At 39.0% G+C, this 22406-nt stretch overlaps 1 protein-coding gene across 1 annotated transcript; it reads right to left on the reverse strand.

The window, feature by feature from the left end:
* Window positions 1-14498: 14498 nt before the first annotated feature.
* Window positions 14499-20188, reverse strand: Marcks (myristoylated alanine rich protein kinase C substrate). The gene is made up of 2 exons (XM_047558991.1): window positions 19688-20188; window positions 14499-17895 (listed from the first exon to the last, which is right to left on the reverse strand). The coding sequence occupies exons 1-2, from the start codon at window positions 19787-19789 to the stop codon at window positions 16999-17001; spliced, it is 999 nt and encodes a 332-aa protein (XP_047414947.1). The 5' UTR covers window positions 19790-20188; the 3' UTR covers window positions 14499-16998.
* Between the last annotated feature and the right edge of the window lie 2218 nt (window positions 20189-22406).

Consider the following 22406-nt stretch of genomic DNA (forward strand, 5'->3'; position numbering starts at 1 on the left):
CTTACCTTTACCTTCATAATCCAAGGCAAATTTAATAAAACTCTTTCACCCCTGTCATTATGCTATATGTCATGAGGAATACCAAAGAAGTAAATGATAGTTTCCGCCCTTCCAGGGCAAATGTGAGCAGTCAGATCATAATGACCATGGAATAAATAATTCACAGGAATGAAATCAAATAAGCTGCAAGTCTTTATCCATGCATGCTTTCATCTATTTTGAGGTCCAAAGGAGAAGAGTGACAAAACATTTAAGTTAGATACATTTCCCCAAATGCAAAAGTAAACATTTAGTCCTACCTCTTCTTGCTGCTGCTACACACTGTTTTTTCTCAGTGCCTCTTTGGCCTCTCTTATCTATATTTTATAAATTCCCTAAAGAATCCCTGATTTTGTGAGGCAACTAAACCATAAGCCCGTAAAATTAAAACAATGAGATGAGAAATAATTGTTAGCACCACTGGGTACCACAATAGCTGTCCGATCTCTGGAGCTTTTTGCAGTCAAAAGTTGCTAGATGAGAGTGCCCACCCTCCACCATGAAGAAACTGTTAGATTCTTTTTATAGGGTTAACACTTTTGTTGTCCAAACAGCTATTCACTGTTTTCTTTATTCTGATCCATGTACTTCTTTTGGATACACTTTAAAATTGTTTAGAAAAATAAAAGCAGTCTTCTGTTTTATTAATCTGTTTTCTACTGCTATAACTGAATACCTGAGACCAAATAATTTATAAAGGAAAGAAGTTTATTTGGTATATGGTATATACTACATGGAGACTGGGAAATCCAAGGGCATGGTGTCAACATCTGCTCAGCATCTGGGTTGGGGTCTTCTTGCTACACGGTAACATGGCAGAGGGCATCACATGGCAGGACAGAGCAAGCATGCCAAAGAGCTTGTTTTTATAACAAAACCACTCCCTTGATGCCCATTAATGCACAAACCATCTCCCAGTCACTTCCAAAAGGTCCCACCTCCAAATATCCTCAACATATGAATTCCATATGAATTCTTGACATATAAATTCCAGTCATAAACCCTGGGAAGCATGAGTTTTTAAAGATTTAGATCAGTTTTGTGTTCTCTGCTTATTTTAACCAAACAGCATATTCAAATTTAGCAGATCAACCTTTAGTTCAATGCCATGGAGTTTGGAAAGAGTTCTAGGGGCCAATAAAAAGCCAAATCTCTCAAGAAGCCTGGGTCAAGACCCTTTACCTCCGTTTTCCATACTTCCCCAGGGCACAATCTCCAGCCACACAGATTCTGCATGCCGCCACTTCAATACATCCCATTCACAGCATGGTAGAGCAATGAGGTGACCAGTCTACAACTGGATGAGAGGTGGGCAAGTTAAATGATCTTCAATATCCCTGTGAGCTAAAATTTAGTCATTGTGACCAAATACTCCAGTATTTCTCTATATATTCTTCACATTTGCTTTTTAAAATGTCATTTTTAACATATATTATTTTTAGTATATGTTCTGGATTAAATTTGATCTTAAAATAGTTTTGAGTTTAAATTTGTATGCTACTTTATGTAATAAAATGAAATAATAAATATTTAAAAATGCTAATGAGTTTTAAAATTTTATGCCCTATGAAAATCAAAATCTTGTAATTCACCTGGTGTGCCATATGCGCAGTGATTTAAAGTGAGATTGCTAACAAATTTAAATGTATTATTAGTTGTCAAATACTGTTGCTTTCTATTGAAATTCAAATGAAATATATGTAGAGTTTAAACTTCACCATTAGCACTGTTTGCTCTGGAATGAACCTCTCTGAGAATCACTGGTCTTAGAACAAAATCAAGGAAGCTTAGCTACTGAATTGCTAACAAGAGACCCTTGGTGAGATGATTTTCCAAGTTCTAATAGTGCTAGAATCCAGCTCTTTTCCTGTAAGCAATCATATATTTATGCCAAATCACTGTACTTCATATCCAATCAAAAGGATGCAGGGAAGCATCCAGGTTGTCTGACGTCATCTTGACTGACATCAAGTACCTTTTCCTTTCTTTGCAATTTCCAGCTCAACAGTATCTTAGAGTACATTGTGTCTCAAAGACCACAAACTTGAAGCTAAGCCTTTCCTGCTGTAAATTTAGTCTGTTTCCTCATTGATATAAACAAAATGCTCAATTATCATTTTTCTTCTTCTAATCCCTTCATAGAGTCTGAGGCTTTGGTCTTCCTATTTCTTTACACCTCTGGAAAAGGACATTGCAAAACTTCCACCATTTTTATGGTTCATCTGGTGTCTACACCAAACTTAAAAACTGAGCAGAGATCCCTCAGAATGCATGAGTGTTCTGTGTGCCAGGCAATAATTACAATATTGTGCTTTACATATATAATTCCCGCATTTAATCCCTAGTAGTTTTGTTGCCCTCATTTTACAGATTGTCTGAGTAAATTGAATCCAGCAAAGCAGAACTTGTGCTCATAACCTCTACTAGGCCCTTGTCATTTTGTCATTCTTGTTGAGATTGATCGGCCCTTCTTCAACACTGATGACACACATGTACCTAATGGCCTTCAGAATGTGTTTCTGGTAAGTAGTCTTATTGCAAGCATAAAAAGCAGGCTTTCCAGTGGGGACATCCTCAAGTAACCTGAGAAAGAAATTTTGTAAACATGCCTGGCCTAGCAGAATCTCCTTTCAGATCACTCCCTCTCTGTTTTGTGTGGTTTTTCCTTTTATTTATTTATTTTCTGTGAATATCTTCCATTTACCTCATTTTTTTTTCATGTTGAATACGTTGAATTTCACTTTATGTACCAGATATGTCTGTGCAGCATTTAAAAATGAATTATGCTCGAGGTTAAGTAGAAAACTATAGAAAATTTTAGACTAGAGTTAGAAATTGAAAAGTAAAATAACATTGATACAACTACAGATATAAAAAATAGTATATTATTCTGAATCTTTCATAAGATTAAAAGAGTTCCTCACGAACAATTTTTGGCATGTCACATTCACCTCAACTGCAGCATGATATAAATGCAGATATCAGATAATTTGGTTAAGGTAAATAACTTCGAAGTATTAGAAATCAAAACAAACTGAAACCATAGTTTGAAGCTAACACTGTAATTTCAACAAGTCTAGATTTATGCTTAATCTACCAAAGAACATACTTGGTAGTGGAACTGGGATAGCTCACACCAGTGACCTCTTTGTGTCACTGGCGAGCCTTCCTTGACTCCCTTCTGACCCCTCTCGTCAACATGTTTCCACTCTACTGCTACTAATATTCTTGCAAAGACCCCCAAAGAGCATGGTTTTTATCAAAGTTAATCTGTTCCCAAGACAAGTAGTATTCCGTGTAAAAAAAAAGCTTCTGGTTAATTTATTCTGCTTAGAAAACCAAAACAGATAAAGGGATCTCCTTTAAAAATCACTACCAGACTGTAATATAATCAGGAACTGGGCAAATTCAACAATAGAAGGAAATCAAATAGGCTGACCTTTCCCAAGTTGTTTTAAAACTGACATGTGAGTGGAAGTTACTGGTGTGGTTTTGTTGTAGCCTCTGTTTTCCTAAGGAATTTGGAATCTGAACAGGGAAACGGCCTTTTCTTTAAACTTGGAGGAGAACAAGAAAGAATACATCCATCCTTCTGGGAGGAAAGAAGTTATTCGGACTGGGATGCCTTTCCATAAGAGACATAAATAAAATCATCAACAATAAATTAAATAAGAGGTATTATTTATCTCTTACCATTGAACTACACTGGAAAGCACTGAGTTCATATATAGTCTCTTTTTTCAAGTTTAGTCTAAAAACCATTGCATTTCAAGCATATTGAAAGTATTTGATTTTTCATTATCATATTCATCTACGGAAACTGCAATTCCTGGGTTTTCTGATATGATATCAACATGCCGTATGCGATGTATTGCTTGTCTTTTCATTTAAATATATTAATGAATTATAAAAAATAGGATCCATTATTAAATCATGTGTTTTTATTTTGGTTTATAAAATGTGGTCTGTAGAATCGTGCCCTAGTGTTGTAAGAGGACATACCCAATTTTTGTTTTACAAGTCAAAAAGTAAGATCCCCAGATAAAATAGTGTCAGTCTATTTTTAACAACCAATATTGGAAACAGAACCCGTATCTTCATTCAGAATTGTCCCATGTTTGAAATCATCAACTTCAGACCAATCATCACATTTTTTTCTACTTATCAAGCTTCACCCCCTTGGCCCCCATCACCATCTTTTGAGTCCTCATGGGCACTACTTGTTTTCCATTGTTTCCCCCTCCTCCAGATTCCTGTACAGGACTGATGGCCCAGGACTTGCTCTCAGATCAGTGTCTTTCCATATTCTTTTGCCCTTTTCCCACATTTGTGCTCTTCATCTTCAGTCCTGGATCCATTCATTATCTGTTTCCTCTAGTCCCCAAATGCCAGCCATGTGAGTGAGCCATCTTGGACATTCTAGCCCAGTTGAGTCTCCAGATGACAATATCCTGGCCAATGCTGTGCAGAATGGAACTTCCCAATGAAGCCCAGTCACCCATGAAATTGAGAGGGAAAATAAAATAATCATCATTGTTTTAAGTCACTATGTTTGGGGGTGATTTGTTACTAGTACTAGATAATCAAAATTTATAATATCCCCTCAAGTGAACATACCCTAATCTACTTAATCCAACCTCTATTGATAGTCATTCAAGTTGTTTCCACTCTTTTCCTATTAAAACAATGCTGCTATTAATAACCAACTGTATGTCATTTGGCATGGGTAAGCATATCTGTTGGATGAGTTCCTAAAAGTAGGCTTTCTGGATATAAGAGGATAAGCATTTATAGTTTTGACACATCTTACAATATTATTATAGGAGATTTCTAACTTACACTCTGCCAATAATATAGTCATTGTTCTTCCACAGCCTCACTAACACTGTGTGTTCTCAGAGCTTTTGATTTTTCCTAATCTAATAAATAAAAAATGGTATACTTTCAATTTTTAGTTCTATTTTCTTTATATATATAAACATGAACACATTTTGATGTACTTGAGAGTCATTTGTATTTTGACTACAAAGCCATGTCCTTTGCTCAGATTCTGTTGCGATGTTGGTATTTTATTAACTTATAAAAACTCTTTAGAAAATTTAAACTTTTATTTAAAAGTTGCTGTTTTTCCCCAGTTTGTATTTTCTTTTGACTTTATTTAGAGTAATTTTTACCTGTTTTAAATTTTTTATGTAGTTTTTAGTGGAGTCTTTCCTATTCTGCTAGAAATTGTGCCTAGGATTCTTCTAGCGCTTTTTCATAGTTTAATCATTTTTAACATTTAAATCTCTGGGACATGGACCCATTCTTTTTTTTTTCTCCTCAGGTAGTTTTCTGTTGTATTTTGTAATCTATTTGCAAGACTTGCCTGTTGCCTATAAGCTCCTCAAGCAGGAAACTTGACCTTTTCTTGTCTGTGTCCTGAAAACCTAGCAAAATAGCTTACATAAAAGACTCATAATTTGATGTTTGGATATTGAATGTTTAAATTATGTTTCACATCTGACTTGTTTTCATGTTTACAGAGGGTATTGATAACCATATAGAAGAAACATTGGTCCTGTACTGAGTTCCACAGAGAAATCCTCTTTTTCTGGGAGGAATTTGTTGAGAAAGATCAGGAAAGCTACATTGTGAACAAGCATATTTGAAATTCTACAATTTAAGACTTAGCAATGTAGGAATAATTTCCCATTCTCTTTCTTGCTTCAATACTTACTACCACGTGTGGCTTCTTTTCCTTCTTATTCTAATTAATACCCCAAGTGGCAGACACTTATTTACTGTCCTGTACACACACACCTCTATTAGAGGTCTGGAATGTGGACGGGTGAGTAGGTACTTCGACCTGGCTTGACCTCTATCACACTAATTAATTTTAATTGCTTTTCATCCTTGTTACATGATTCCCTAACTCCATGGAAACAGCATAACATTGTAAAGAAACTGATTTAAAAATTAAAAACCTGATATGATCCTCTTAAAAACCAGATGTGCAATATGATTTAAACATTCAAAAACCAAACATATAAGATGCACAAAATAAAGGAACTGTGTTGTTTTGATTGCTTGTTTTTAATACTATGCCTACTCTTCCAAGGAATGTCACTGCCTTAAACTCTATTCCTTGACATATACTTCCTGCTCCAATGAATCACCTCCAGATTTACCTGATGATCAAGACTCTTTACACCTGGCCACTCCTGTAACTGTAGTATCCCAAGTGACTAACATTTTAATCGTTCTTTGTAATCTCCCTGATAGAGAGAGATACCACGCATACACTCAGAAGATTCTATCTTCCTTCTTCTTGTTGGTGTGTGAGTTAGTCAGAGGGGGTGTTTTAGGAATGACAGTACACCAAGACATTAGAGAAACAAGGGTCACTGATACTACTACTAGTGGTTAAGGGGAATCCAAAAGAATGCGATGAAGTGTTTTCTTTCCAGAAAGTAACCACTTCCATAGAAAAAAAAAAAGATTTTATTACTAATAATTATCACAAATTTAATTTCCTTTTAATGAGTGAAGTACCCTTATTTTATGTGTGAACTGTGCTTATACACTCCCTTGCCCTTGTGTTTCTTCAAAAGACCACAGTAAAAATATCATCCTAGAATCGCGAGTTCAAAGTCAGCCTAGGCAGTTGAGCAAGGTCCTAAGCAACTCAGTGAGACCTGTCTCAAAATAAAATACAAAAAAGGGCTGGGGATGTTGCTCAGTGATTAAGTGCCCCTGGGTTCAATTACCTGATACCCAAAAAAAAAAAAAAAAAAAAAAAAATCCTCCTAATAGGTTTACATGTTACACTTCACTAACTTAAAACATTTTTTTTTTTTTTAACTACAGTCTGTGCTACATTCACACATTTCATATGGTGACTGAACAGTAAGGAAAGATGTATTTTCACCATGGTGTGATGACATTTCTTCAATATGCTATCCAACATATCCAGGTTATATTTATTCAGAAAATATGAAACCATGTATTTGAAGTGATCTCTAGTAAAGTTTGCTAAGATATAAAAGATCTATTTATAGAGTTGCACTCCCCAACTTTTAAAAGATGGAATCTTTATAGGTAAAGAACAGGAGATTTCCAATAGGATAAGACTGTAGAAATATAACATCACTAGAATCCAATATGTCCATCTCAAATGGTTTAACTGAAATGATTATGACTCAATCATGATTTTGGAATCTTGATAATAAATTGTATGACTAAAGTATACCATTACTGATATAATATTCTATGATAAATGCACAATGGTATTTATCCTATAATTTCAATTATATGCATTTTTATCCAAAATGCACATATTTGTACTATATCAAAGCATAGCAATTCCAGGTTATTTGAAGAATATTACTTGATAAAGATCTATGAAGACAGAGGAAATGGAAATTCTGATATCTCTTCTGCCTCCTTTCCCTATTAGTTCTTGTGACAGAAATTGTTGTTCATGTCCCCAAATTGAAGTCTTTTTTTCCCCTCAAGAATACAGGGTATTCAACATGTCTTATAGTGCTTTAAAGATGGTCAAAAGTTCCTTAACATTTTCCCATCAAGAGGAGGTGTCAATGTCCTTCTTTCCTGGAATCCGTGTGAGAGCTGTGACTGTTTTAATCAATAAAGCACAGCAGATGTGAAGTTGTGCCAGTTTCTGGGGCCCACACGGCAAAAGATTGGCAGCTTCTACTCCCTGTCCCTTGGAACCCTCTTTTTTGGAACTCCAGCTCTATGGGAAGTCAGTTGCCATGTAAGAAATCTGTCCTGAGACCCCTATGCATGAAGAATATCTGCTCCATCTCTGCTGTTCCTACCATCCCCTCCCAAGCACCATGATCAGCCAGTAAGGAACTGTTTTGGAACTTCTCAGTCCAACAAATACCCCTTGTGGAAGAATGAAGACCCCAGACGTGTGGGCCATCCCAGCTATTTTATCAACTCCAGCTGTGGCTATAGATGTGGTATCTGAGATAAACTGTCCCTGAAATGCCTGACTTACAGAATCATGAACATTGTGGATATGGTCATTATCATTATCTTGATTATGGTAATAGTTTATAGGTGTGTACATTTGTGTGCTTATCAAACTCTACATTTTAATATTGCAGTTTATTGTATGTCAATTACACATCGATAGAGCTGCTAAATTTTTTTGATTAAAAATTATTGTTTTAGAGCACAGATGGTTTGTAAAATGATAATAATCTGAACATGCAACTCTTTATTTCTTCCTGATATTTATTTTTTAAATGTTATTAAAAAATAAACTTGCTATATGAAATTTTACAAGGTATGTTAAATGTTATTTTTATAATATTCAACTGGTTTTCATCATGTCTATATAATTCATACTGTAAGACAATTAAATGAGTTGGCCTATTAAAAATGACATTATAAATTATCATTGATAATGTTGGTATTATTTTTAACTTGAGTGATTTTCCCACCACTTGAGCATGGACATAATCACCCTTACATTCCTAGATCTAAGTCCATTCCCTAGAACACAATAGATATTCCGTAAGTGTTTGCTAAAAATAATGTAGTTATGTGCCTGTTTGAATATGTCACAATGAATTTCACTGTTAGGTATAATTATAATGTGCCAATAAAAATTACTTAAAAACAAATTACATATGAATAGAATATCAACTAGAAATCAGGTTTTTGGTTTAAAAATTTTTTTTCCCTTTGGCAGTACTGGGAGTTGAACCTAGCAGTGCTCTACTACTGAGTTGTAACTCCAACCCTTTTTTATTTTGAGACAAGGTCTCACTGAATTGCCTAGGCTATCCTTGAACTTGCAATCTTCCTGACTCAACTTCACTCGTCACTGGGATTACAGATGCACCATGACAGGCTTTGTTTTAGTATCTTTATCTTGATTTAAATGTATTGCAAACTATTTCAAGGTACCAGTACCTATCTAAGATAGATTCAAGTTTTAGTTCAGTGTTCAGCCAAAAATGCACCTTATAGCAGCTACGGAATTAATAATAATAACAAACATTCACTAAGTACTTCCCAGATGCCAGACACTAGAGTTGGTGTCTACTCTAGTGACCCCAGTAACATCTATTTACTAGAAGTATCTATTTACTAGAAGTATTGTGTACTCTTTTTGTACCCAATTTTACACACAATAGAGCTGAGCTCAAATAGATAAAGTAAAATACCTAATATACCAAAAAGTTTGCATATGACAGAACCAGGTCCCTTTGATTCCAGCACCTGAATAGCTAATCTACTATTTTGTTCTTGTACTCTCTCTTCAGGAAATATCATAACTACGAGTCTTAGGAATGAGACTGTTGAGGCACAGAAAAGAAAGAAATAGTTATCCTACCAATTTTCTTCTTTATTATAGATCAGATGTCCATGATTATAATTCTATACTATAAAAGATTAATCAGTGGTTTAAAAAAGACAAATTAAAGACATTCATCCAAATAATTTTTTTAAATTTTTATACCTTTATTTTATTTATTTATTTTCATACGGTGCTGATGATCGAACCCAGTGCCTCACACATGCTAGGCAAGTGCTCTGCCACTGAGCCAGAACCTCAGCCCCTCACACAAAGAATTTTAGACAATCAACTTCTAATCATAAAGTGCTCCTGCCACCAAATCTAAAACTTCATTCAACTACTGTCCTTTATAATTTGGAAGGATTCAGAAGATATGGTAATATTTTCTAAAGAGTTCATGTAGCCAATGGGAAAAAGTGAGGTGGAAAATAGAGAGTATTTTTATTTTTGAAAATTCAAACATTAATAATGGAAAGCAAATATTCATATTGAATCTGATTCATATATATAACTTACAAATATACTTTAGATAACAAAATTAGAGTTCAAGACAACAAGAAAGTAGGGAGCGGGACCTGGTAGCACACACACATCTGTAATCCCAGTCACTCAGGAGGCTGAGGCAGGAGGATTACAATTTCAAGACCAATCTCAGCAATTTACAGATCCTGTCTCAAAATTTAAAAGGACTGAGAATGTAACTCAGTGGTAGAGGGTATGATTCCTGGTACCCCTCCCACCTCCCTTAAAAAAAAAGAGAAAATAGGGAGGAAGCATGCTTTTTGAAAAATTGGTTCTAGTAATAGTTTTCTTGATATTAACAAAAAAATTCATTTCTAGACAGCATGAAATATTTTTAGAGCATTATACGTAGCATTTGGGTTCATTTTGACAAATAATACACACAAGGAATTTTATTTCAGTCCCCATTGCCCCCTCCCTTTTCCCGTCCCTCCTCCTTCCTCCTGTTCTCTTTCCTCTCTTCTACTGATCTTCTTTTCACTCTTTTACTTATTTGTTTTTCATAATTATTTTGGTATGTATTAATATGTACTATACACACAGACACACACACACACACACACAGGTGAAATTCTTTTTGGTACATTTATATATGTATGTAACAAGTTATTGTTTCTAGACTACATGAAAAATTTAAATTTACGAGCTATTCACCAAAAAAAGTCTTAAAAACTAATGCTACCTATTTTAATGTTTAAAATTCCAAAATTTCTGGTAGCAACTTATGCTTATAAAACATTAGGTGGCATAAAAGAAAAGGAAAGACATTCGTTGTACTATTGCAGTCCAGTTAATGAACCAGACACTGCCTCAGAGACTAGATGAAAAATGTTATTGCTAAGATAATTGATTTTTCCAGTTAATAATTAATATTTTATATGACCTGACCAAATCCATAAACTCCCTTTTCTTTATAATCTCACTAGTTGCCCTCAATTCTTTTAAAATGCTATTTTAGACTATCATTCATCTAATACTTGCAAATTTATTAAAAAAGACTAAAATAAGTTGCTCTAGTTGGCAGTTTACTTAGAAAGAAATGTTATCCTAGGAGAACTTAAATTCAACCTTCTTAAAACTTCTTTATACAAAGATGTCAGTTAATTGTGCCATACAAGACTCTGGGTTCTGTAACGAGTATCATTTTTCTAATCTTTTCTTTCTTTCTTTCTTTCTTTTTAACTACAGTTTTTTAAACATTGCCAATTTCTGTGACATGCACTTGATGACAGAAGTTTTAACAGTTTGCTAGGTTAATTGGTATTGCCTGTTGACCAGCATGTTCTATTTAGTGTTCTAACACGTACGTCTCCAATGGCAAGTGGTTACTGAGTTTCCTTGTACTTGTACATTCCAGACATTATTCTTAGTACATGGAACAAGGTTTTAAATTAATAGATTTTGATGATATTTAACTATAATTATACTACAGTGATTAGAGGTAGATTAATTTCACTAAAATTGTCTGTATTGGAAGTATCTGGGCATGAAATCCCAACTAAACTTTAGGGGTGTACCCACACGTTTCCCTCCCCCAACACAAATAACAAAATCTGAGGATGCTAAAGTCCCTTATATAAAATGGAATGGTATTTGCATGTAATCTACACATATCCTCCTATATACATTAAATCATCTATAAATTGCTTGTAATACCTAATACAGGATAAATGCTAAAATTAGTTGTTATATACTGTATTGTTTGGGGAATGACGGTAAGAAAAAAGTCCATACATATTTCATACAGAAATAATTTTCTTCTGAGTATTTTAAATCTATAATTTTTGAATCTGCAGATGCAAAACCCTTGAATACAGATGATCTATGGTTCTTAGCTGACAGGTCAGTGGTTCAAAACTTGCAGAATTAAAAACCTTCAGTTTGGTCCATCATCTACACCCTTCTATGCCAGTTTCCAAGATCATCAATGTAATCTTTGGGAATTGCTAAGAAAACAAATAATGAAAATTACTAGTTTTAAAAACAATTTTAAATCAGTAAAATAGGAAAGAAAATGTCTTTGGAGTCAAGTTTTAAGACTCCTTGTAATTAAGTCTTGTCCTTAACATCCTTGATTTTTTGCCTCCTGATAAATTGTCTTCAAAGGTCAACATAAATCTCTGAACAATAACTTAACATTCTACATATCCCTCCAAACAATTCCAGAATCAGTAACTTTGTTGTTTCCACAGGGGCAGTTTGGGGTGGTTGGATTTCCTTTTTGGAGCACTGAGCTGGAGGAAGAACATGTGAGGAAGAAGAGGGAAAGACCTATAGTCAAGAAGGTGTCATAACCTATTTAAAAGTGTCAGTCACTGACCACAGAGAAATTGAAATGCTGTAGAGTGTATTACTGAGGGTCTTTTCCCTCACTTAAATGTGTTTCCACACATTACATCATGACTAAGCATAATCTGGACTCAAGGCAAACACTGATCTAGCTGCCTTGACATTATAATCTTTAAAATGAATGCTTCATATTTAAATTGTTTACTATTAAAAATGATTTTACTTCTTTCCCCCTGTATTTCTAAGGATATACCATACCACTTAGTTCTGTATTTTTCATTAAAAGTCTCAAGGAGACAAGATGATTATATGGAACACTCATTTTGATAGAAGATGGTTGTTATGTTTGTAGTGTGGAGTTGGAACCTATAATTACCCCCAATTATGTAGTGTTACACATTTTATTTTTGAACATTAAAATTCAACCCCCAATAAGTGAGAGCAAAAGGTGTTTTGTTCACATTTCCAATACAAGTTTATGAAGTATTGTATGTTTTCCTAGAATGAAACACAATCTATATATCCCAATATGAGGTTTCCCCAATAGTGTTCTTGAAAAGTTTACTTATATATTCAAACTACTCAAATCGTAGTTGATGCTTCCAAGATTCAAAACATTCTTAGAACTTCTTCATAAGAAATCTTTACTATGGGCACAGGTTGTAGCTCAGTGGTAGAGCACTTGCCTAGCACACATAAGGCACTGGGTTCTACCCTCAGCACTACATACAAATAAATAAATTAAAAGATATTTCGTCCATCTACAACTTAAAAATAAAAAAAAAAAAACTTCACTACATAGAAAGCTGATTTTTAAAAAATGATGTCAAATCTTAATCTTTGGAGGAAAGGTCTGACTTCTAGAAAATCATTATCTTTATTAGGCAGATCAAACTAGGGATGATTATCATTTTGTTTACTAAATCATAACTATAAACAATAAAATGTATTTTCATGTGTCTTTGAAATAGGGATTTCAAAGTACCTCTTGGGTCGAATATGTTCTAGACAGAAAATTATCTCAATTTCACCTTGCCTTACCTCTAACTTAAAAAAATACAAATAGGTAGTAGTGAGGTTTGTTACTTATAATTCAATTTTGATTGCTATATTACTAGAATAAAGGTTAATCAGGGAAAAAAAAGACAATTCCTTTAGTTTTGGTCAACTACAACCCTGTTTAATACTTTTTAAACATTGAAAACACAATGAAAACCTAACCACAAATTTATTGAAATTCACACCTAACCTTTTAAAGTATTATTTAAAAGTATATTCCATTTTCAGAATGGCATTCTTGGGCATAATTTAAAGGAGTGCTCAAACTTTACTCTCAACAGGGACTGGAAGAGTTATGATGAAAAGCATTGTAAAATTGCTTGCCTGCACCCTGCTTTCAATATTTTCATGTAACTGGGAAGTGGAAAGGGAAAAAAATGCCGTGTTCACAGTGAATGATTAAAGGGAAGGCAAAGGCTAATAGTCTGTTACTTAAGTGATTTTTAAATTTTCTTTTAACTTGGGCTATATTAAATTACACTACCTTTCCAACTGCTATTCAAGAATCTATCTAAGAGTTCAAAGAGCACCTTACCCTAAATCTCAACCTAAATTGTAAAGTTCTGTTCTTTCCAATTCATATTAGGAAAAAATATAAACATGAATTGCATCACTTGTCAATTAACAAGTTCTATAGTTAAAATTGACCTGTGGACAAATAACTCGACTTCAATGTACAATAATTTCATATTCAAGTACAATATCAAAGCATATCCTCTAAATCCTTTTAACTAAACAATAGATAACACTGTTAACACCTAAAATTTTAAACTTTTCTCTAGAAATTTACATTTAGAAAATAAAATTTATAAAAAATCCTATTTTAGCAGGCTTGATAATATCAACTGGTAAAACTTTATTTTACAAGCAATAGGAATTGGACCAAATGATTATTATAATCCAGAGGAAGTATTTTATAACCATAGCAAATGCCATTATACATACTGCCAATACAGATTTAATAGACAATACTGAACTGTACAAGAATTATTTATTTTTCCTTAATCTCAAAGCTATTTTTTAGTAGTACAAAAAAGCCATATTAACATTTTTCCATTAGAAAACAACATGATGTACAAAACTTTGGATGAAAAGATATGTCAAATTTCATTTAATCACTTGGAGGAAAATCCATCGCTCCATCAATACCACCCAAAGTGTTTTAGGCAGTGATTAAAATCAAAATAATGCATCTTAATAAATCCCAGCGGTTAAAAGAACAAACCTAGCAATATATAATAGTTTCTACACAGTATTTTTGACAACTCACTTTGGGAGTTATTTTTTTAAATCCTTTTTTTTTTTTTTTTAACTGAGTCCTACTACATGCCAGGCACTGTACTTGGCCAACTAGGTATTTGCAAAAAAGTTGGTTAAGGTGGGAAAGACCCATAAATCAGTCCTTTGGTTACCAGATTTGATTTTTAACTTACAAACATCCTCCAAGATCAAGAAATCCTAAAAATATACACCCTTCCAAATGTTACTTGACTTTATTAGTGGGGAGGGTGTTTAGTACAGAGAAGTCATGAACCATTATTTTTGACCCATTATTCCAATTAAAAGAGCATATCAAAAAGCTAATTTGTTATTTTCCTATTAAGATTTTGGCATTCAGGTGTTAACAATTGCAGTTCACTGGCTTTTCATGAACCCTAACACTGTGAACTGCCCAAAACCAGCAGAACAGCTGTGTATGAACAATTCTGCATTTAAAAAAGCAATGGTATTTGATAAATATTAAAATTTAATTCAGTATAGGGTCCAGTGAAGGAAAAAATATCCAGTTATGGAGTGCCGAAGAGCAGAGAGGTAAACTAGGAAGAATTAATACATAAAGAGTATCATTTCTTTTGAATAATAAGCTGCTAATACACTTTCATTTTGTAAAAAAAAAAAAAAAAAAAAAAAAATGGTTGCAACTATGCTAAAGGCCCATAAACTGACAATGTTGTCCATTTGACACCATTACTTCATTACATAAGCCTGTTTTCTTAAGGTACAACATAATCTAAGCAATAATTTGGAAATTAGCCAACTGCTAAGCAATTACAATGGCAGGTAATACACCATCAACTTTTGAAACACATTTGGCCACTTTTCATGACCCAACTGTGGTTGATTCAATAGATTCACTCATTTTATAAAATTTAAGTTTCTGGACCTGTATGACAAGAAAATGGTTTTATGAAATATTCTCATAAGACATTTAAATAGTCTTAGGGTCACACCACTTTTGTTCTAAATGACTTAATCTGACATGCTATATAGCTACAATAAAAAGTTATGTTCAATTTTTAAATGAAAACTAAATGCAGATAAGTGGTAACAGATTGAACATGGAATGTTATAAGATCTTCTTATATATGTAATCAGACACTGCTGATTATGGATTTCAGAGCTTGAAAAACTTCAGATTAAAAATCACAACCAAATTTACTCTTGATGGCATGCAAAATCTTTTTAAAAATTATAAGACCTAGAAGTCTCAGTATCATCAGAACATCCTAGAAGCCTCAGTATTATCAGAACATAAAGAAACACAACAAATTTGTACATTTTATTCACATTTATTTTTCGCTTTTAGTGTGCTCACAGAAAATTAGAACACCTTAAGCAGGAGTTTAATAGCAATTTTTGTAAGCAAAGTTACATTCCATCTCTAAGTCAAATTGGTCAAAGCTTCTCCAGTATTTACAAAACATGATAGACAAGATGCTACACAAAACCATTGCATCTGAAGTTTTTTTTTTTCCTTTATTCTCAAAGACAACTGGAAAAGAAAGCATTGTCTGCTGTAATCAAAAACATACCACAGTATAAACAGTAACCATTCCACTTATCACAGCTTGGTTGAGTTTAAAATTTGTGTTTAAAAGGTCCAAGATGACTGCAGTTTTACAAAAATGGGCAGGGTGGAAAGTTGCAAACTTCATGTGCTTCTGGATATCAAGATTTGTTTTTATACAATAGTCACAGTTAAAAACACCCTGCTGGTAATACATAATTACACTTTATTAAGGTCATAAACCAGCAATAAACAATAAAGCCTATACAACTTGTAGTTCTACTTAATCACTGACTGGTACAGCTAACATGAGATAAGTGAAAAGTTCCTATGGTTTAAATGAACTCCTAAGACTATGATCTTTTTTTTTAAAATCTGGGTATCGGTGTTTTTTTCTTTCCTTCTTAATCAAGACTTGTAGTGTTGTAAACCTGCCTCACAAAATACATCGTAATAACTTTTCTTTAAAAAAAAAAAAAAAAAGACTAAGCCTTTACACATCATTTCTAGTGGCACATTATCTTGGCAATGTCATGCACCACTTTGTTTTCTCTATTGTGGCCCCTATCACTTCATTTGATATCCCTTTTTGACCCACCCATCTCCTTCATATATGGGCATGTCCATAGATTGACAAAGAAAGTTTACATTTTTGAATAAAGATGCAAAGTATGCAAAAAACATTAATACTGATGCAAAAAAGAAAAAAGAAAAAAGAAACAAGGCAGAGGAAGGTGTTTTAAGTTCTCCTCGACCAGTTGGAATGGTGGTAACAGAATGATTTGAGATGGGATCTGTGGGGAAAGGGGGAAAAAATCGCTGCTAAAAAAAAGTTAAAAAAAAAGAGAGAGAGAGAAAGAAAAGACAGCTTTAAAATCAATCCCTGGTTGTAGACAAGTTCTCCAAAACCAGTACCTGGCACCACTCCAACAAACAAACGGGGGAGAAAAGTTCTTCGATTATCTCATAACCTCCTGCCCTTTTACTCTGCCGCCTCTGCCGGGGGCGCTTCTGGACTGCACTCGGGCTGCGCCTCCTGTGATGGGGCTGCGCAGGCAGAAGAGGCGCAGGCGGCCGCGGGCTCCTCCGCGGGCGCCGCCTCCTGCTCTGGGGGCGCGCCGGGCCCAGCGGCGGAGGGCGCCTCGCAGGCGGCAGCGCTGGCCCCAGCCTCCTCCGCCTTCTCTTCGGCCTTGGGCTCCTCTGCGGCCTTGGGCTCCTCGCAGGCGGATGGCTTCTCTGGCGCGACGGCGGCCTCCTCTGGCTTGGCCTCCTGCGGGTCGCCACCTGCCGCCCCCTCCTCGCCCGCGGGGGCCTCCTCGCTCGGCGCCACCGCCTGCTCCCCGGGGGCAGCGCCCGCCTCGGCGGCGGCTGCAGCGGCGCCCCCGGCGGCCTCGTCCTTGCCGCCCTCGGAGGTGGCACTGGCTGCGCCCTCGGCCTCACCGCCCTCTCCCGCCTCCTTCTTGTTCTTCTTGAAGGAGAAGCCACTCAGCTTGAAAGACTTCTTGAAGGAAAAGCGCTTCTTTTTTTTTTTCGGGGTCTCGTTGCTGGGCGAGGGTGTGGCCCCGTCCTCGGCTTTGGGTGAAGACGTCGAGGACGCGGCCGACGCGGCCTCCCCCTCGGCGGCCGTGGGCGAGCCGGGCTCAGCGGCCTCGCCTTCCGCGGAGACCTCCTTCTCGGCGGGGCCGGCCCCCGCCTCGGGGGCGGCGGCGGCGGGCTCGTCTTTCTCCGCCGGGGCAGGGGACGCAGCCCCGCTCCCGGCGGCCGCGGGCTCCTCCTTGTCCGCGGCCGGAGCGCTGCCGTTGGCCTGCAGCTCCTCCTTGGCGCCCGGCTCCGCAGCTGCGGGCGAAGCGTCCCCGTTTACTTTCACGTGGCCATTCTCCTGCGGGGCAGAGAAAGCGGGAGCGTCACTGAAGCGGCCCGGGCAGCCCTGTTCCTGTGCCCACCCCTGGCCGGGAGAGACCAGTTTCCCTAGGGCATCTCTGGCTCCAGAGTCCCTCAGTCCCGCAGTTATGGGGAGGCGGGGTTGGGGCCCGGCCAAGAGTCCCCCCGACGAAGAAATGGGTCAGCGCCATTTGGGGAGCCCTAAAAGCACAGCAGGAGCCCCGACATCCAGCAGACGTCCCAAGGATCAAGCCCGAAATGTGGAAGGCGAAAGGATAACTATTCCAGCCCTCGCCCCACGGGTTTTGTAAAAGGAGCCAGTAATGCTCGATACAGCAAATGTCCTTTGAAAGAAGGCGCACAGCCAGGGCTGGTGGTCTGCGCCTAGGTCCAACATCCGCTTTTCGCCCTAAACCCTAGAGGCCTCGTCCAAACACCGAGAACGCCCCAGGGGATCACAGCAACTCCAGCCAGAAGCGCCGGCTCTGCGTGCTCTAAGGCACTGCACGCGCCCTTGGCCTTGCGAACGGCAGAGGGCGCTGCGCCTCCATCTCTCGGAGCTGGGCGCAGGCGGGCGACGAGGGGCGGGGCCGCCCGGCCACCCCGCCCTGCCCAGTCGGGCCCTGCCCGCAGGCCGAGGCGCCCCCGAGCCGGGATCGTGCAGCCCAAGAGTCCGCAAACAAAGCTCAGGTGGCTCCCAGCCTCCTGGTAGGGCTGAAACCCACAAGGGTGGGGAAAACCCATTATTTCTGAGGTCTCGCCTCTGCTTCCACACCCACCTTCGCCCATGATTCTGCAAAGCCAGGGCAGTTCATTTTGCATTTTTAACGGGTTTAAAGCAATTGGCAGAGTACGTCTTTACCCAGTAGGTTAGAGCAGGCGAAGCAACACGGTCTCCGCTCTAGGAAAAGAGGCGTGGTGCCCAGTGTTTGTGAAGCAGCCACCCATGGCCGACCTCTCGAGCCCACCCAACCGTGGCTATCTGCTTGGGTCCCGGCAGCGCTGGGGCGGGCCCTCGCGGGTGGCCGAAGCGCCACGCATACGAACAATCCAAACCAAAACGTACAAACCATCTGGAGAGGTTCTTAAAAGATCCACCGAATGTTCCCACCCCAGGGATAGCGTTTGGAAGTCAGATGGGTGTGTAATTCCAAAGACAGCTACAAATAAGATTCAGACAGTGGGAATGCCCCACCGAAATCTACCGAAAGCCTTCTGTACAGTTAGGGTCAGCAACCTCTCCAAGAACCCAGGGCACGACGCCTCAGTATACAATAAGACAACCCTTGCCTTTTTGCCTTTTTCCAACGCCATCCTCACTTACGCCCCCCCTTCTCTCTCTCTCTCTCTCTCTCACACACACACACCACCACCACCACCACCAGTTCAGATATCTCGAAGGCGACCCAGTCTCAACAACAAACACGAAAGCCACCCGAATACCATTGTGCCCCCAAATACAAATGCAACCTGGCTTAAGGGGGAGCATCTAGCTCGTCACGTTCTGCCATTCCCCCAACCACGCCATTTTAGACGATTTATCACTCTTTTCTCCCCATCTACTCAAGAATTCACCAGCATTCTCTGAAACCACTTCTTTTGGGTAGGAGGGTGGAGATACCCCTTCATGAAAAATTGACAATTTAGGCTATCCTTTTCCATTCAACTTTCAGACTAGAATCCGGCCACGCTCTTCACCGAATGAGCCTCGGGCGCGAACAGAAGGAAGGGAAGCTTCGAGACTAGAGAGAGACACCAAAGAAATGACCAGAACTACAGGTAGAATTTACCTGCCCATTTGCTTTGGAAGGCGAGGAGGCCACAGCCGCCTCCCCGGGCCTCTCCGCGGCGGCTTCTCCCTTCGCTGCGGTCTTGGAGAACTGGGCACCCATGCTGGCTTCTTCAACAAAGAAACTCAACAGATCCAAGAGGGGAAACAAAGAGCCTTGGGTTGGTGTAACGACGGGACGAGCAGCAACAGCGGCGGCAGCAGCGGCAACGGCAGCAGCGGCACACACACCGGAGGGAGGGGGTGGGGGTGGTGAGGAGGACAGAACAGAACCGATTAAATATACTCCGATAAAAAAAATTTAGTCGAAGAGATCAAAAAGCAGCAGCGCAGGAGGGAGGAAAAAAGGTGGAAAAGTCGAGCACAAAAAAGGAGCCCAAGTGTAGTTTTTTTTTTTTTTTAAAGAAGTAATAAAAAAAAAAATCCCAGATTTGTAGCCGCACTGTAGACAAGAGGAAAATGGAGAAATCTCCCTGGTTGCTAATAAGATGCGGGGTCCAACGCCCAAGTGCACAGATGAATGGGCTCGCGGGCGCTGACGCGGCCCCCGTGCGCGCCGGCCAATCCGCGCGCCGCACACAAAGCAGGGGGCGGGGCTTGCGCGCCCGGCGAACAATGGAGCCGCGCTTTGCAAACGGTTTGAAAATCAGCTTCAGACCGAGAATTAATGTCCTCCAAATAAATAAATCAATTAAAAAATACATGCCTCTCGCCTCCCTCTGCTTGAAAATAATAATGCATCCCTTGATTGGCTTGCTTTGTTTGGAATTAATTAACGCGGGAGGGGGGTACTTGTGGATGGGGGCGGAGAAAGCGTTAACTTGACTAGCACTGACTCTTGTCGGTCTATATCCGTGTCTGTCTCTCTCCACTCCTTCCCCTCCCCCACCTTTCCCGTGTGTTTATGTATATGTATGTGTGTGCGAGTGTTAAAGACAATGGGTAGCATTTGTGTGTTTGCAGCATGTTTTCCTTCTCCGCGTTCCATATGGGTTTCACAGATAGCGCTTAGGGTTTGTTTTTTTTAACTGCAGCAATTGTTAAATCGTCCCACATTGAAAGGTATTTAAACCACGACGATCGAATTTCATCAAACGAGATCGCGAGTTGGAATTAGGTCTGTAGGCCAGATGTGGAAAATGCAAAAGCAGCAAAGAGCCGAAGCCACACTCCCTTCCCTCTCCCACGTTGGCATGAAATAAAATATTTTGAGACTGGCCTTCGGAGCTCATCAAATTCATCTTTCTGGTCATTCCCAATTAGTGATTACTTTTCACCATATAAATTAAGGGCCATTTACAGAAGATCGAAACTGCTTGCATTATGATCATTTTATGAAATGATACAGTTAATTTTCCTCTGTGGTGAGGTAAGACCCAGCCCCTAGTACATAAATCCATATTTACAGTTGGGATGCTGCTATTCGCGTCAATATGGGTCGTTTTCAGCCTACTGCCAACATCGAAGGGACTCTCCTTTTAGAACGTTGTGTGTGTGTGTGTGTGTGTGTGTGTGTGTGTGTGTGAACGATAGAGGGTGTGCTCCTGGAAGGAACGGAGGCAGGCAGCAGCGATGAAATTCTAAATAACCGGAATAAAATTCTAAGAAGAAATTGCCTGCATTCTGAGAGACAGCGAGAAGAACCTTGGGCGCTCCAAGTCTAAATTGGGCGAAAGGAAAAGCTTCATAATGGAACGCACAGGATACCTCCCTTGGCCTCTACACTCGCCGGGCACCAGACGCTATTAGTGTGTGAAAGGCACTGATTTAACGTATCTGGACAGTGGAGGTGGGGCTCCAGGACACAGCCTAAAAAGTATTCCTCTACCACACACATTTTTGCTCATGAAAAAGCCAAACCATCTATTCTCGTTTACATTTAGTGATCCTGTAATGTGAATGAACTTTCCCTTATGGAAGTGAGAAGCAGTCGAGGGAATGGTTCATTTCTCTGGATGCTGGCTCTGAATTCTCAAACAGCTTTATTTTCTGCTCATTGTAGGGAAATAGGTCACACTCTCGGTGAAAAAGACAGTTGGTTTTAGCCAATAAGTCTTTGTTCAAGTGTTGCTTTTAAAAAAATAACCAAGCTGAACATCTTTACGTGAAGCTTCATTTTCTCAGTCCAGTTCCTTCAGGTGCTTTATTCAATCACGAAGTCATATTCCAAAGAACAGATGTAGAGACGTTTCCGTAGAAATGCATCTTGCCAACAAACGTGTTATCATCACCCTTAAGGGAGCCTGCTGGCTTGGCCCAAGTCCCCAGCCGCCAGGATGGACTCGAATCCCGTGTATTAGCAGAGTTCCAACTTGAAAAGCCACCATCCAAGAGATTCCCAAATGCTCATTTAAGGTTGTTCATTGCCCCCCTCCCCCAACGTGAAACGTGCCCCTTCCTCTCCATCCCCCTCCCCGTTTTAAGTTGGGGTGATTGCTAGCTCGCTTTCGAATTTTCTCCCAGACGCGTCCTTAGTCTCCATTTGGGGGCTGCTTTTATTGCTCCTTTGTTACCAGGATGCCGAGTAGCTTTCCCCCCTTTTCTTTCTCGAATGCCTATTTGCCTGGTATCGGCTCGTTTCCCGGGCAACGGCCGGGGGAGATTCTGAGCCTGGGGCGGGGGGGAGGGGGAAGGGGCGGAGCCGGCGCCAGGGATGGGGGCGGTAAGGGAGAAGAGGAGGTGGCAGAGTAATGGAGGGGTAAAAGGGGCCGGGTGAGAGA

Source organism: Sciurus carolinensis, chromosome 7 (genome assembly GCF_902686445.1).
Source record: "Sciurus carolinensis chromosome 7, mSciCar1.2, whole genome shotgun sequence".
Classification (NCBI taxonomy): domain Eukaryota; kingdom Metazoa; phylum Chordata; class Mammalia; order Rodentia; family Sciuridae; genus Sciurus; species Sciurus carolinensis.